The 16,676-nt window shown below is 47.1% G+C and overlaps 1 protein-coding gene and 1 long non-coding RNA gene across 3 annotated transcripts in view; both read right to left on the minus strand.

Moving 5' to 3' along the window:
- LOC309518156 overlaps positions 1-16,676 on the minus strand; it is a 350,853-nt gene that overhangs the window by 22,890 nt on the left and 311,287 nt on the right. The window lies entirely within an intron of this gene.
- Positions 3,201-15,275, minus strand: LOC309518100 (thialysine N-epsilon-acetyltransferase-like). 2 transcript variants are annotated; one of them, XM_082197933.1, is made up of 6 exons: positions 14,971-15,275; positions 12,815-12,866; positions 9,256-9,339; positions 8,058-8,159; positions 5,700-5,756; positions 3,201-3,807 (listed from the first exon to the last, which is right to left on the minus strand). In XM_082197933.1, exons 1-6 carry the CDS (start codon positions 15,031-15,033, stop codon positions 3,617-3,619), a joined length of 549 nt encoding a protein of 182 aa, XP_082054059.1. In that variant the 5' UTR covers positions 15,034-15,275; the 3' UTR covers positions 3,201-3,616. The 2 variants fall into 2 exon arrangements, with proteins under 2 accessions (XP_082054059.1, XP_082054060.1); XM_082197934.1 differs by having other exon boundaries at positions 5,716-5,756; positions 14,971-15,269.

The raw sequence follows: 16,676 nt of genomic DNA on the forward strand, positions 1-16,676 counted from the left end.
GCCTGCTTAACCCCCTAAAAACTCTGATACCCCATAATTAAATACAATATACTCCCACAGAGACTACCTTACACTGTGTTTAAAACCAAAATCACATTTGGATAGAAACTGTTTCTCAGGCGGCTAGTCCTAGTCTTTATAACCCTGTCCCTTCTTCCAGAAGGCAGAAGCTGAAAGAGATCATTTCCAGGGTGCGCACTATCCTGCGCTATCTCTGCAGCTTTCTTATGGCACCTGGAAGCATAGGTTTGATCCAAGGTCAGAAGAATGCACCCAATTTATATATATATATATATATATATATGACGAGTGAGACCTCGTCGAAACGTCGCACAGACACCCCGACTCTTACACGGGAAGACACCCGAAGACACCAAAACCTGCATATATATATATATATATATATATATATATATGCAGGTTTTGGTGTCTTCGGGTGTCTTCCCGTGTAAGAGTCGGGGTGTCTGTGCGACGTTTCGACGAGGTCTCACTCGTCATCTTCAGGCTGGTGCTTTCGGCTTCTTGTTACTGGAACAGAGCAGAGTCTGGTGTTTGAGTTCCTATAAATACTGTAGAGGGGTGTGGTGTATAGCCTCCAACGTTCACGGGAAGACACCCGAAGACACCAAAACCTGCATATATATATATATATATATATATATGTAGGTTTTGGTGTCTTCGGGTGTCTTCCCGTGTAAGAGTCGGGGTGTCTGGGCGACGTTTCGACGAGGTCTCACTCGTCATCTTCAGGCTGGTGCTTTCGGCTTCTTGTTACTGGAACAGAGCAGAATCTGGTGTTTGAGTTCCTATAAATACTGTTGAGGGGTGTGGTGTATAGCCTCCAACGTTCTGGGCAGAGAGGAAGTTCCTAGATTAGTGTGCCTTTTCTTCTTTTGTTCCTTAATTACTTGAGGGATATCTTGAGTGATTTCATGAGTGATATTCTGAATACCACTGGGTGGGTCATTAAGTGTAGATTAGTTGCTAAAGCTTTCGTGTCTTGACCTCTTGAGCTTGTGAAGAGTTTTTCTGAGAAGATGGCTGTGCTGCATTTAGTTGTGCTCTGGCTTGGCTTCGTGTATAGGGGCGAGCTGCAATTTTGTGCCTTGTGCCAGCCAGATCTGTGTAGGGATTGCAGGGGGGTGCAGCATCCGGAGGTGCCACTATAGTTTGGCTACTGGATGGAGTCTGTAGTATGTCTGTGGAGAGGGTCTGGGTTTGGGTCTGGTGTGGTTGATTGGTGACGGCGTTCTGTGTGCCTCTGGTTCTGGTGTCGGTTTTTGTGGGGAGGGCTAATTTCCAGATGTCAGGCAGGCGGGACGTGTCGTCACGCTTGTTCATGTTGTGAGGGTGTTTCTCTATCTCGATGGCTTCCATGATTATTCTCTTGTGGTGATGTTCCATGTTAAAGAGCAATTTGGAATCTGCAAAATTAATTTCGTGTCCTGTTTCTTTCATGTGTTGGAAAAGAGAGGAAGTTTTTTCTTCTTTTTTGACGGCATTCTTGTGTTCTGCGATACGTGCATTTATTCGTCTGTTTGTTTGTCCAATGTACGTGGCTGGGCAGACTTTGCAGGGTATTTCATAGACCCCTTGGTTTTCGAGCTGGATTTTGTCTTTTGGGTTTCTGAGGATATTGGCTATTTTTTGGTTGGTGCAGAAGGCACGTACATTGGACAAACAAACAGACGAATAAATGCACGTATCGCAGAACACAAGAATGCCGTCAAAAAAGAAGAAAAAACTTCCTCTCTTTTCCAACACATGAAAGAAACAGGACACGAAATTAATTTTGCAGATTCCAAATTGCTCTTTAACATGGAACATCACCACAAGAGAATAATCATGGAAGCCATCGAGATAGAGAAACACCCTCACAACATGAACAAGCGTGACGACACGTCCCGCCTGCCTGACATCTGGAAATTAGCCCTCCCCACAAAAACCGACACCAGAACCAGAGGCACACAGAACGCCGTCACCAATCAACCACACCAGACCCAAACCCAGACCCTCTCCACAGACATACTACAGACTCCATCCAGTAGCCAAACTATAGTGGCACCTCCGGATGCTGCACCCCCCTGCAATCCCTACACAGATCTGGCTGGCACAAGGCACAAAATTGCAGCTCGCCCCTATACACGAAGCCAAGCCAGAGCACAACTAAATGCAGCACAGCCATCTTCTCAGAAAAACTCTTCACAAGCTCAAGAGGTCAAGACACGAAAGCTTTAGCAACTAATCTACACTTAATGACCCACCCAGTGGTATTCAGAATATCACTCATGAAATCACTCAAGATATCCCTCAAGTAATTAAGGAACAAAAGAAGAAAAGGCACACTAATCTAGGAACTTCCTCTCTGCCCAGAACGTTGGAGGCTATATACCACACCCCTCAACAGTATTTATAGGAACTCAAACACCAGATTCTGCTCTGTTCCAGTAACAAGAAGCCGAAAGCACCAGCCTGAAGATGACGAGTGAGACCTCGTCGAAACGTCGCCCAGACACCCCGACTCTTACACGGGAAGACACCCGAAGACACCAAAACCTACATTCCTGTACCCGTGAAAATCTACGAAAGCAAATATATATATACACACACACACACACACACACACACACACACACACACACATCTATATATCTATCTGTTATGTACTGAGTTGAATAGGATCCAAAATGCAGCAGTCTGATTGGTCCTAGAACAATAGGATCCAAAATGCAGCAGTCTGATTGGTCCTAGAACAATAGGATTCAGAATGCAGCAGTCTGATTGGTCCTAGAACAATGCAGCAGTATGATTGGTTGGCAGGAACCACCCAATCCTGCTCCAGATAGAAGTGAATCCACAACCTGATTGGCCGACAGTAGAATTCCGGAATTAGCCAATCACGTGCAGCCCATTGTGTAAATAATGTATATAAAGCAGATACTGTGAGGGGACTTTCATTCATTCCTCCTCACCACTATGAGCTGAATAAAGAGCATGAAATCACTTTGCGACTCTGAGTATATTTCACTATCTATATCTATATCTATACACAGAAGCATTGTACCCAGGTTAATACATCAGCAGCGTGTTAGGACTAATTGTAATTTGGATATGAATGGACAATAGTTAATTTATATGGTTTTAAAATCGAACAATGGACATACGGTAATTTGTGTAATAATGGGACTTAGGAAGGGAAGCCAGCTTGATTTGTTTTGGATTTGTATTGTTGTTGTTTTTATATATGTTATTTTTGGAAGATCAAGAAAAGATTATCAAGAAAAGCAGGATTTGCGGGGACAGAAGAAAGCCTAAGGAACCAGGACTCCGGGGTTCCTGAGAGAGACAGACAGGGGTTCTGGGTATAGCACAACCTTCATCCACCAGGCGCCCCCAGATGCTTTGGACTACAACTCCCATCATCCTGAGCAAGCACAGCCGAGCTCCCTGGGTCTGATGGGAGTTGTAGTCCAAAATTCCCAGAGGGCGCCTGACTTGGTGAAGGTCCGTCCAACAGGAGTGGGCCTAAACCTTTGCCAAAATGGCCTCTAGGGCTTGGAGCCAGGGGCATGAAAAGGAATCCTGAATAATTTTCTGGGCCAAACAACTACTGCCATTATATCTCGGCTGCTATTTCCTCGCTTGCTGCGCTAGCTTCTGGACATGCGCTCCTTCGATGTGGCAGAGGTGCCAGTGGTCCTGAATAGTGACGTTCACGGCTCCCAATTTGGCATAGAAATCCATCGCCGGCTGGTTCCACCGGGCACAGATGAATCGGAACTCGGAACAGCCTTTCTCCAACGCGATCTGAGGGGGTGGGGGCAGAATTGGAGGCCGTTATTTATTAATTTTATTTCATAATTTTTTAAAATACCTCTTCATTGGGAGGGGGGCTGAAAGCAGTTTACAAAAAAAAGGATAAAAGCAAGAAAAACAAGTGAAATCTGCAACTCAACTTTAAAACACATGGCAGTTAAAATCCTAAAAGCAGATTAGCATCATCTCAGCCTTCTAAGCATCTGGGTGGGTGGGTCTAAACAGGAATAAAACTGCCCTTTATCAAAAGATCTTAGGCAACGTACAACCTTAAGAACATCTGCCTCAAAGAATTTTGGGTACCGTAGTTACAATCCCTGGGAACCTTTACGATATGATAATCTTTATTGTCATTGTCAAAATAAAAAAATTCCTTCCAGTAGCACCTTAAAGACCAACTAAGTTAGTTCTTGGTATGAGCTTTCGTGTGCATGCACACTTCTTCAGATACACACATTGTATTTTTATTGTCATTGTCCCATACAGAACAATGAAATTGAAAAAATCTACACCAGACATTCAAAAACCAACAAGCCTGCTATCCCAGTTATCCCAGTCTGGTTAGCCCCCTAAAAACACTGATACCCCATAATTAAATACAACATACTCCCATAGAGACTACCTTACACTGTGTTTAAAACCAAAATCGCATTTGGATAGAAACTGTTTCTCAGGCGGCTAGTCCTAGTCTTTATAACCCTGTTCCTTCTTCCAGAAGGCAGAAGCTGAAAGAGATCATTTCCGGGGTGCGCACTATCCTGCACTATCTCTGCAGCTTTCTTATGGCACCTGGAAGCGTAGATTTGATCCAAGGTGGGAAGAGTGCACCCAGTTATTCTCTCCGCACTCTTTACAACCCTGGACAGCGTTTGTTTTTTCCCTGACCATGCAAGTCCCAAACCACACACCTAGACCATAAGTTAATACACTCTCAACAGTACAATGGTAAAATGGCATCAAACGACAGCGTCTAAATAATTCTTTCAGCAGAGAAATGGGCTTATAATAATAATAATAATAATAATAATAATAATAATAATAATAATAATAATAATAATAATAATATATTTATTTATACCCCGGCCATCTGGCTGGGTTTCCCCAGCCACTCTGGGCGGCTTCCAATAAAACACTAAAATACAATAACCTATTAAACATTCAAAGCTTCCCTAAACAGGGCTGCCTTCAGATGTCTTCTAAAATTTTGGTAGTTATTTTTCTCTTTGACATCTGGTGGGAGGGCGTTCCACAGGGAGGGTGCCACTGCCGAGGAGGCCCTCTGCCTGGTTCCCTGTAACTTGGCTTCTTGCAGGGAGGGAACTGCCAGAAGGCCCTCGGAGCTGGACCTCAGTGTCCGGGCAGAACGATGGGGGTGGAGATGCTCCTTCAGGTCTACTGGGCCTTTGAGGGCTTTAAAGGTCAACGCCAACACTTTGAATTGTGCTCAGAAATGTACTGGGACGGTCTCAGCCTGACCTACTTGCAGGGTTGTTGCAAGGATATGATGAAGAGGGGGGGGAACTATGTACACCACCTTCAGCTCCTTGGGCGAGGAGGTGTGGTATACCGTATTTTTTGCACCATAACACTCACTTTTTTTCCTCCTAGAAAGTAAGGGGAAATGTCTGTGCGTGTTATGGAGGGAATGCCTACGGGTGGCATGCCTACGGATTTCCCTCCTCTAAAAACTACGTGCATGTTATGGTCAGGTGCGTGTTATAGAGCGAAAAATACGGGGTAAATGTAAGAAACGGATAAATAGTCCATTCACACTCTGGCCTGGTTCAGTCAGGGGTGGCTAGCCAGGCTCCTTCCCAACAACAACAACAACAACAACAGCAACAACAGCACAAACACACACACACGCACACACACACACACACACCTGTTCAGCCTCACCTTTGCCACTTTATTCATTAAACTCGTGCCAATGCCTTTGCCTGGTTGGGAAAACGGGGAAAAATGAATGAACAAGTTAATCACACTTCATTTTTAGCTGTGGACATTCTGAACTAGGCTTTGAGCGTTTTCTCGGTTTAAAAAAATCTGCTTGTGTGATGGCCTGGGACTCGGACTCGGAGCCAGGCATCATCTGAACCAAGTCTGGGGCCTGATCCTGAAGAGCCCTAGTCTGCACAGGTTCCCCTCCAACAAACACCAGCTGGGCCGAGTCAGGGGCCTGATCCTGCCCTGGCTCCAGATGCGGAGATGACCTCGTTGCCTCCAGCTGGGCCATCACTCACAGCTGCTCCACTACCAGTTGGGTCAGGGGAGGCTGAGGCGACCTCTGGGTCTAGGAACCCACCAACGTCTCCTGAGCTGCAGAGACTGAGGTCGGAGAGAAGGAGAGACCCGAGTACTCGCAGGAGGAGTGCTCACCTTTGGGCGAAACAGGGAGGCGAGTCGCTGGGGGAGCAGGACCGGCCGTTACCCTGACAAAGATAAAAGGCTGCTGGACCCCGCCCCAGGTTGTGGGAGCAACATTGCTGTATGCTAGATCCTGCCTGAGATCCTGTACCTGTTTCCTGCCTCAGCCCTGTCAGACTGACTCCCCGCAGAACCCTTGGATTTGGGACTGGGACCGGATTGCATTTCACGGGTTACCCCTGGGCCCAGCACAGCTTGGTTCAGTTAATACAGTATTGCCAAATTTTATATATGTATAGATAGAGAGAGAGAGAGGTAAAGGTAAAGGGACCCCTGACCATTAGGTCCAGTCGTGACCGACTCTGGGGTTGCGGCGCTCATCTCACTTTATTGGCTGAGGGAGCCGGTGTACAGCTTCCGGGTCATGTGGCCAGCAGGACTAAGCCGCTTCTGGCGAACCAGAGCAGTGCACGGAAACGCCGTTTATCTTCCCGCTGGAGCGGTACCTATTTATCTACTTACACTTTGACGTGCTTTCGAACAGCTAGGTTGGCAGGAGCTGGGACCAAAGAACGGGAGCTCACTCCGCCGCGGGAATTCGAACCGCCAACCTTCTGATTGGCAAGTCCTAGGATGAATATTTTCGGGTTCCGCTCCGCGGTGACCCGGAAGTAACGGAGTGCGTTACTTCCAGGTTTCGCTGTGCACGCATGCGCAGATGCTCAAAATGATATCACGCGCATGCGTCGAAGCGCCGGAACGCAACCTGCACACGCGCAGACGTGCGGACACAGGTTTCATTCGCTTCAGGACTTTTTTTTATAAAAGCAGTTGCAGTGTGAACCCTTTTTTTAGTCTGAGGGCCAGATTCCCATGCGCACAACCTTCTGGGGGCCACTTACCAGAGATGGGCAGGGCCAGAGGCGAAACTGGGTGAAAGAACTGTTGTGGGAATTTATGTATGAGGACACTGTTGCAATAGCTTTAATAAAGATCAAGCTTACTAGCCGCTTTGCTTCTCAATATTCTCTGTTTGGCCTCTGTTATTTTCTCCTACTGATAGGGAACCCACTTAAGGACTCTATACAGGCTCTTGGATACCCCATAAGGGAAGAAGGGCAGGTTTTGTTTACAACAGAACTGACTCTTATCGGCAGGCAACTATCTAGACACTTTATTGCAACTGCAACAACCACTTCCCCAACAGTCAGACCATAGCTGCCAACTTACAGATTTGAAAATAAGGGACCAGCAGCCTTGAAAATAAGGGATTAGCAGCCAAAATAAGGGATTTTAGTCAGCCAGCATTCAAACGAAGCCTCAAGTGGTGGTTTGCACAGCGCAGCAACCCAGCAAAGCGGATGCAGCAAGGAAAACCACCGTCACCTCTCCGCTGGGAAGCGCTGAGCAAAGGCGAGTCCCCAGGCAAGGCGGCCGATTTGATCGGCACAAGGCATGCAAGCTCCACCCCCAGTCATTCTCAGACTTCTTATTGGGTGAGCAACACAGCCAAGCAACACAGTTGGAGCCTCCCTCTTCCCTGGCCGGCAGGGAGGGAGGGAGAGGAGCTGCTTCCTTTGAAACCTGGGAAATTAACATCATCAGCACAGCGCTGATGGACACAGCGCTTATCCCACAGCGCTGGGATAAGGGACTTTCCCGCCAAATAAGGGACGGTTGACAGCTATGTGTCAGACCCATCCAGCAAACACATAAAATGGACCCAAAAAAGGCTATGAAGTTTTCCCCACTTATCTGCCCTCCGATCCTTCACTATTCCTCATCCTAGTTTACTGATTATGGTCTGTGCGCTCAGTGAGAAGAGAGAGGGGTGCACTCTACACATGCTCAGAGACACCCAACTTCCCGAGTACCTCGGAATTCCGGCACAACGTAGAGATCTTCGCCGAAGAGGATTCCGCCGTGCCACGTGCAGTAGGACAGGTAATGGAACTGGTACCCGACTATTGTGCGACCTGGAGAGCAGGGAGGAGGAGCAAAATTAAAAAGCATATTAAAAGGGAATGGGCTGGGCGATAATTCCCAACACCAGCGGAATCCCAAATTCAGCATCAGTTCACCTCCAGTTTTATGATTACCATATTTTCCCGTCTATAAGACACCCCCTTTTTTGGGGGATCCTGATTTAAGAAAATGGGATGGCCCTGTGTATAAGACGCCCCCAAATTTTGGACATTATTTTTTAGGGGAAAAACCTAGTCTTATACAGTGGATGCTCGGGTCGCGAACGTGATCCGATGCACGTTCGCAACCCGCAGCGCCCACAACCTGCAGTGGTGCATCTGTGCAAGTGCGGGTTGCGATTTGGCATTTCTGCGCATGCGCGAGCGCCGAAACCCAGAAGTAACCCGTTCTGGTACTTCCGGGTTTTGGTGGTCCGCAACCTGATAAAACGCAACCTGAAGCGTCTGTAACCCGAGGTATGACTGTATACGGAAAAATACAGTAGTTTTTGTTTTTGTTTTTATTTATTTATTAAAGTTGTATATCACCCTTCATCTGTAGATCTCAGGGCATCAATATACAAGATAAAAACACAAAATACATACATAAGAAAAACAAGAACAAACCAAACCAATAATATAAACCTCCCACAAACCTATTTAAAAGGATATTATGGGATGTTAACCAGCCCAAGGCCAGGTTGACTTAAAAACAAGATCAAAATACAACATTAAAATGCAGCCTCATTTCAGTAGAAACTCAAATCAAAAACTTTTTGGGGATGAAAACGTCAAATCATCAACAATGGCCCTCTCTTCCTCCACGAATTTGCCTAATTCTCTTTTGAAGACATCCTGCTTAGCGGCCGTCTCCACCTCCCTTCACCCCGCAGCGTATCGCATAATAAATCGACAACCCCGACAATCGTTCCTCATCTTGATAATCATCCCGGTTTTGTATTTCTGTCCCTTACCTGCTGAGCTATATATATAGCCAGTTTCCTTGGCTTTCCCCACCCACTAGGCAACGCTGCTCCATTTTCCCGCCCATGCCAAAAAGAAGTTGAGCTTTTTCCCTTGCAAGGCTCAGTCCGCCTCTTTTGCTTACCGTCTTTGCTCTTCTGTTCCGGAGGCAGCTCAGCTACGAGGCACCCAAAGGTGGAATCTTTCTCAAAGCCATCTTTTCTGAGAACTAGGAAGAAAGGGACAGATTTATTTAAAACACTGTTATGATTCATTGGGCTATAGATATTGGTCATAATATACAAAAAATTATGGAACGAGGGAATAAAATTTACTGCATGTAGTGCATTGAAAGAAAACACTATGAAAATGATGGTGGTCTATAGAAGGATAGATAGTAAAGAAAAGGAAGGAACTTTTATCACATGTGGTGGGAATGTAAAAAAGTGAAAAGCTTCTGGGAAATGATATATAATGAGATGAAAAAGATGTTGAAATATACATTTATTAAGAAATGGAGGATGAAGTTGATGGACTATGCAGAATTAGATAAATTAACAGGAAGGATTTGAAACCTGCAGGATCAGAGATTCTTAGAAGACTGGAGTAAATATATGAACTTTTTGAAAAGCAATTGTGATGAACAGACTACGCTAGTAGGACTGCAAGAAGTTTTGTAAGGTGGACTATTTGAAATACTGCAAGAATGACTATGAAAAGAATTCATCTCAGCTATCTGCCAATCTCCCATTCCCACCACCCTTCTGAGTAATACCCCTCCCCACCTTCTCACTATATAGAAGGATCTGGCAACTTCTGTTTCAGTGTATCTGAAGAAGTGTGCATGCACACAAAAGCTCATACCAAGAACTAACTTAGTTGGTCTTTAAGGTGCTACTGGAAGGAATTTTTTTATTTTGACTATGGCAGACCAACACGGCTACCTATCTGTATATGAAAAGAATTATTAGTTAAGGACAATTAAATGTAATACAGAAATTAAGAAATGCAGAATAAGTGATAAAGAACGGAAAATCACCAGAGGTGTTGATGGAAGTCTAAAATATTGTATAAGATGAGAAGATATGTTGTATGACTGTTGGAACTGATATGTTTAAAAATGAATAAAAATAAAATAAATTAAAATGATGGTGGTATATACGTATAGAACACCAGCAAAATTAGCCAAAATGTATAAAATAGATAATAAATGTTGGAAATGTAAAGAAAAAGAAGGCACCTTTTACCACATGTGGTAGGAATGTAAGAAAGTGAAGGACTTCTGGGAAATGATTTATAATGAGAAGGAAAAAATGTTGAAATATACATTTGTTTAAAAAACCCCAGAAGGCCTTCTATTGGCTATTGTGGGTACAAAAATTCATAACAATGGTTAAAAAAAACCTGTTTTTATATGTGATAACTGCAGCAAGGACACTATTAGCCCAAAGATGGAAACAAGAAGAAATACCAACTAAAGAAGAGTGGCAAGAGAAATTGATGAACTATGCCAAGATGGCGAGACTAACAGGGAAAGCTCAGAACAAGCAGTACCAAACTTTCCTAAAGGGATGGAAGAAGTTTTCGACATATCTGGAAAGCAATTGTAATCAATTGACATCGCTTGTTGGGTTCAAAGAAGTTTTGTAAGGAGTAATTTATAAATTATTGTGAAGAGAATTAAGAATAGATGTATTGGAAATTTGAGTTTATAGCAATAACTATAGTAACAAAATGCATAATTTGTTGTTGTTTAGTAGTTTAGTGGTGTCCGCCTCTTTGTGACCCCCTGGACCAGAGCACGCCAGGCACTCCTGTCTTCCACTGCCTCCCGCAGTTTGGTCAAACTCATGCTGGTAGCTTCGAGAACACTGTCTAACCATCTCGTCCTCTGTCGTCCCCTTCTCCTTGCGCCCTCCATCTTTCCCAACATCAGGGTCTTTTCCAGGGAGTCTTCTCTTCTCCTGAGGTGGCCAAAGTCTTGGAGCCTCAGCTTCAGGATCTGTCCTTCCAGTGAGCACTCAGGGCTGATTTCCTTCCGAATGGAGAGGTTTGATCTTCTTGCAGTCCATGGGACTCTCAAAAGTCTCCTCCAGCACCAGAATTCAAAAGCATCCATTCTTCGGCCATCAGCCTTCTTTGTGGTCCAGCTCTCACTTCCATACATCACTACTGGGAAAATCATAGCTTTAACTTTTACCTCAGTCTAAGAACAGAATCTGAATGGTGGAAGGGCACCAGCGGTGGGAGGCCTCATTAGGGAAAGCGTGCCTTGGTTTAAGAATGGTTTTGGTTTAAGAACGGACTTTCAGAACGGATTAAGTTCATAAACTGAGGTACCACTGTAGACAGACAGACAATAGATAGATCAATAGATCGATAGATTGATATTTGTTATGGAGATCGGGGTGAACCAAATCCCAGTTTGTGAGAGCCATTTTGCTTTCTACTACTGTAGAATCTGAAGGTCTTGCAAAAGGCAGAATTCAGAAACCGGGGGGAAGGCTGGGAATACTCTTATCCTACAGGCGTCCCATTTATAGAGCATTTATCTTGATTTGTTGACAGGTAGGTTAGACGGCGGTTCATCAAAGCGAATCTTATCTCATACAGTGGTACCTCGGGCTAAGTACTTAATTCGTTCTGGAGGTCCGTTCTTAACCTGAAACTGTTCTTAACCTGAAGCACCACTTTAGCTAATGGGGCCTCCTGCTGCTGCCGCGCAGCCAGAGCATGATTTCTGTTCTTATCCTGAAGCAAAGTTCTTAACCCGAGGTACTATTTCTCGGTTAGTGGAGTCTGTAATCTGAAGCATATGTAACCTGAAGCGTCTGTAACCCGAGGTACCACTGTACTTTCCCCATTGCATTTTCCCATCACTTTCCTTATTGCAAAAAAACCACCCCTCTGATCTTTCGGGGGGAATTCCCACCCAAAACAGGTGACAGTCTGGAAGCACCTAGGGCTGCTGTCAAGGAGGGTGTGGGGAGAGATGCCATCTCTCAAGGTTACAGGGTAGTGTGCCAGCTGCAATCCATTTAAATACGAAATGCTGCCATCATCAGTTCCCATCATTATTGACCACTGGCCCTGTTAGCTAGGGATGATGGGAGTTGTAGTCCAAAAGCGGCTGGAGAACCAAGTTTGGAAAACCCTGGGCTAAATAATGACTCACTGCTGAAAACCCGAGTGGTCTCTTTTGGCAGAAAATGGAACCCGAGAACTCAGATGTATTACAGTGGTGCCCCGCAAGACGAATGCCTCGCAAGACTGAAAACTCGCTAGACAAAAGAGTTTTCCATTTTGGAGGTGCTTCGCAAAACGAATTTCCTATGGGCTTGCTTCGCAAGACGAAAATGTCTTGCGAGTTCCTGCTGGTTTTTTTTCCTCCCCCCTTTTTCTAAGCCGCTAAGCCGCTTATCAGCTGATCCGATCAGCAGATAAGCCGCTAAAAGCCACTAAAAGCCGCTAATAGCGCTAATCTGCTAATCCGCCAATGGGCTTGCTTCGCAAGACGAAAAAAACGCTAGACGAAGAGAATCACAGAACGGATTCTTTTCGTCTTGCGAGGCACCACTGTACTTGGTATCTTTGTAAGCTTTATTTTCAACTCTTTTAAGACTGTCCTGCAGTAAAGCTTTGAAACTCAAAATCAAAACAAACAAAAACAACCCCATGAAACACTGCTGCAGAATTTTCCTTACGTTCTGGGGTGGTTGTCAGCTGGTCCAAAGCTTTGTGGAAAGCTGCAGATTCCTGGAAGAAGCAAAATGTTGTGTATGAGTCATGCAAGGCCCTTGGATTACAATGCCAGCCACATTGTAGGGACATAGGGAACTGACTTCTACTGACTCTGACCATTGGTGCATCCACCCCAGCATTGCCTACACTGAATGGCAACAGCAGCTCTCCAGGATTTCAGACTGCCCATCCGAGTGTGGCATAGTGGTCACTGCATCGGCCTAGGACCTGGGAGAGCAGGGTTCAAATCCTCCACTCAGCCAGTCGCTGTCTCCTTAGCCTAGCCCAGGCATAGGCAAACTCCGGCCCGCCAGAGGTTTTGGGACTACAACTCCCATCAGCCCTAGCTAACAGGACCAGTGGTTAGGGATGATGGGAGTTGTAGTCCCAAAACATCTGGAGGGCTGAGTTTGCCGGTGCCTGGCCTAGCCTACCTCACGGGGTTGTTGTGAGCATGAAATGGGGGCGGGGAGAGAGCTATCCACAACGCCTTGAGATCCTGGGAAGATCAAAGCGGTCAGTAAATGTGATACATGAATAAATAACAAATGTTCGCCACCTTGAGCGGGCGGAATGCAAAGTTAACAAACGAATGGTTTGTTTATCTTGAGAGGCAATGGAGTGCGCCTCCAGGGGTTGCTGGAAGGAGGCGTAGAAGGCCTTATCCAACCCTCTTAGGGACTCCACTCCAGATTTGTGTAGGGTTTCCTCCAGAGCCTTTTCTTTTCCTGTGTGATGGCCTGGGACTCGGACTCGGAGCCAGAGGAGTCTCAGTCCGCACCGGATCCTTTGCCCCAGGCGGCAGCTGAACCAAGTATGGAGCCTGATCCTGAAAAGCCCCAGTCTGCACAGGTCCCCCTGCAACAAACACCAGCTGGGCCGAGTCAGGGGCCTGATCCTGCCCTGGCTCCAGATGCGGGGATGACCTCATTGCCTCCAGCTGGGCCATCACTTACAGCTACTCCACTACCGGTTGGGTCAGGGGAGGCTGAGGTGGCCTCTGGGTCTAGGAACCCACCAACATCTCCTGAGCTGCAGAGACTGAGGTCTGAGAGAAGGAGAGACCTGAGTACTCGCAGGAGGAGTGCTTGCCTTTGGGTGAGACAGGGAGGTGAGTCGCCGGGGGATCAGGACCGGCCGTTACCCCGACAAAGATAAAAGGCTGTCGGACCCGGGCCCAGGTTGTGGGAGCAACGTTGCTGCTTGCCAGAACCTGCCTGTGATCCTGTGCCTGACCTTGCCTGGTTTCCTGCCTTGGCTCTGTTGGACTGACTCCTCGCAGAACCCTTGGATACGGGACTGGATCTGGACCGTGTTACTCAGGTTACCCTTTGGCCCAGCACATCCTGAAGATGTCCGGCAAGGCAGAGGAGGTTGAGGATCAGTTTTCCTTCTCCAAGATGGGCTCTCTTCCTAGGTGGACGAGCCCCATTTGCCCCTCATTCCCTCTTGACCATTAGACCCGCTCCTGGTCTCGTCTGCTCCATCTTCTAGAGTCTGTCCTCACAGGCAGAGGAGGTCCCTAACTCCTAGAGGCTTTGAGACCCACTGGCTCCCCTCGCCTGGTTCAGCCGGCCGGTTGAAGCCGTTCCCGGTGTGTGGCCGCTGTCGCACGCCGACAGCTTCTCGGAGCCGCAGGTGAGAGCAGAACGCAGGATGGGGTCCAGAGGTGGACGAACCACCCCAGGAGCACGACGTGTCCCTCAACATAGGTACTGTATTTTTCTCTCTATAAGACTCACTTTTCCCTTCCTAAAAAGTAAGGGGAAATGCGTGTGCGTCTTATGGAGCGAATGCAGGCTGCGCAGCTATCCCAGAAGCCAGAACAGCAAGAGGGATCGCTGCTTTCTCTGCGCAGCGATCCCTCTTGCTGTTCTGGCTTTTGAGATTCAGAATTTTTTTTCTTCTTGTTTTCCTCCTCCAAAAACTAGGTGCCTCTTGTGGTCTGGTGCGTCTTATCGAGCGAAAAATACGGTAATTTCCCTTTCCCGAATGCCCCGTACACCCCAACCATAAAGGGGGTGGGGAGTAATCCAGCTCTGGGTCTAAGGCACTCCCTGTACCCAAATCTCCTGCTTTCTATGTGCTCTCCTGCCCTCCCACCCCCCAAATCTCTTACCCTAATAAGTCGCATGATGGCCTTAAGGTCTCCTGCGACCCAGGGGCGTATAATGTAACTCATGCTGCCTTCTCCGAGATCCTTGCTCTCTGCTCTCCTGGCCTGGACTCTGATCTACTGAAGCGATGTTCTCCTTTTTCCTGCTTCGCTGGATTTGACAATGGGAGGGGTCCCTTCCCCCCCCCCCCAAGGCTTTGGGTCACTAGGCCATCTCAATTTGCTGACGCTCAGCTGTTTTCTTGGGGAGCTGTGCCGGTTTGCAAACCCTGACCCATAAACAAGGCGACAAGGTTCCTCCCCCCCCGGTGAAAATTAACTTCTTTTGGCATGAGCTTGCATCACTTTCACCTCCTCCTTGAAGCAGTCTTGACCCAAGCAGGGCTGGGCTATGGGCAAGCAAACCAGGAGGTCATTTAGGGTGAGGGTTTTGGTCGAAAGGTGGCCCCCTTTAGATGGGAGGGGGGCGTCGCATACCAGCCACGGGCAGGGACAGATGGGAAAAGGGGCAGAGGTTACATTCCGGACATGCAAAAGGCAGGGATTTCTGGACATCCTGTTAACGGAAAAATCCGAGGGCTCCCTTGGACAAAAAACAAAGACCCCAACCAGGATTAAAGGTAAAGGTAAAGGTACCCCTGCCCGAACGGGCCAGTCTTGACAGACTCTGGGGTTTGTGCGCCCATCTCACATCTATAGGCCGGGGGCCAGCGCTGTCCGGAGACACTTCCGGGTCACGTGGCCAGCGTGACAAAGCTGCATCTGGCGAGCCAGCGCAGCACACGGAACGCCGTTTACCTTCCCGCTGGTAAGCGGTACCTATTTATCTACTTGCACCCAGGGGTGCTTTCGAACTGCTAGGTTGGCAGGCGCTGGGACCGAGCAGCGGGAGCACACCCCGCCGCGGGGATTCGAACCGCCGACCTTTCGATCGGCAAGCCCTAGGCGCTGAGGCTTTTATCCACAACGCCACCCGCGTCCCGCTAAAAAAACAAAACAAAGACCCCAACCAGGATTACTTGGAGCAAAACAGCAGCCTGTAGGCTTGGCCTTTATTGATCTGTTGCAACAGGGTGCTCCCCTCACCTGAAGGAGAGGAGGGACCCAGAAAAATGGTGTGCAAGGCCTTATAAAGACTTTTGAAATTGCCACCTTGTAGATCAAGACCACCCCCAGAAACATCATACATACATCACAGAAGGAGTGTAACCTAAGATCACACCTACATCACAGAAAAGGTGGTCTAAAACAGAAATTTGAATATTGTTTTTCCTGTTTTCCAGGTTATCCAATTGCCTTTCCTGATAGTCTGTCACCCATTAAAATGTTGATTACTCAATTCCTGAGACAATGGGAAGGCTCCCTCACCTCTTCCCTCCTTGCAGGGAAAGCATTTGGTCAGTTTGGGAATCAAAATGGTTTCAGGTCGGTCTTCCTGTGCTGATCTATGTATGTGCTTGATTGGTACACTTATGAACATTGTTCTTGTTTAGTCGTTTAGTCGTGTCCGCCTCTTCATGACCCCCTGGACCAGAGCACGCCAGGCCCTCCTGTCTTCCACTGCCTCCCGCGGTTTGGTTAGACTCATGTCTGTAGCTTCGAGAACACTGTCCAACCATCTCGTCCTCTGTCGTCCCCTTCTCCTTGTGCCCTCCATCTTTCCCAACATCAGGGTCTTTTCCAGGGAGTCTTCTCTTCTCCTGAGGTGG

Source organism: Podarcis vaucheri (genome assembly GCF_965113315.1).
Source record: "Podarcis vaucheri genome assembly, chromosome: 13".
NCBI lineage: Eukaryota > Metazoa > Chordata > Lepidosauria > Squamata > Lacertidae > Podarcis > Podarcis vaucheri.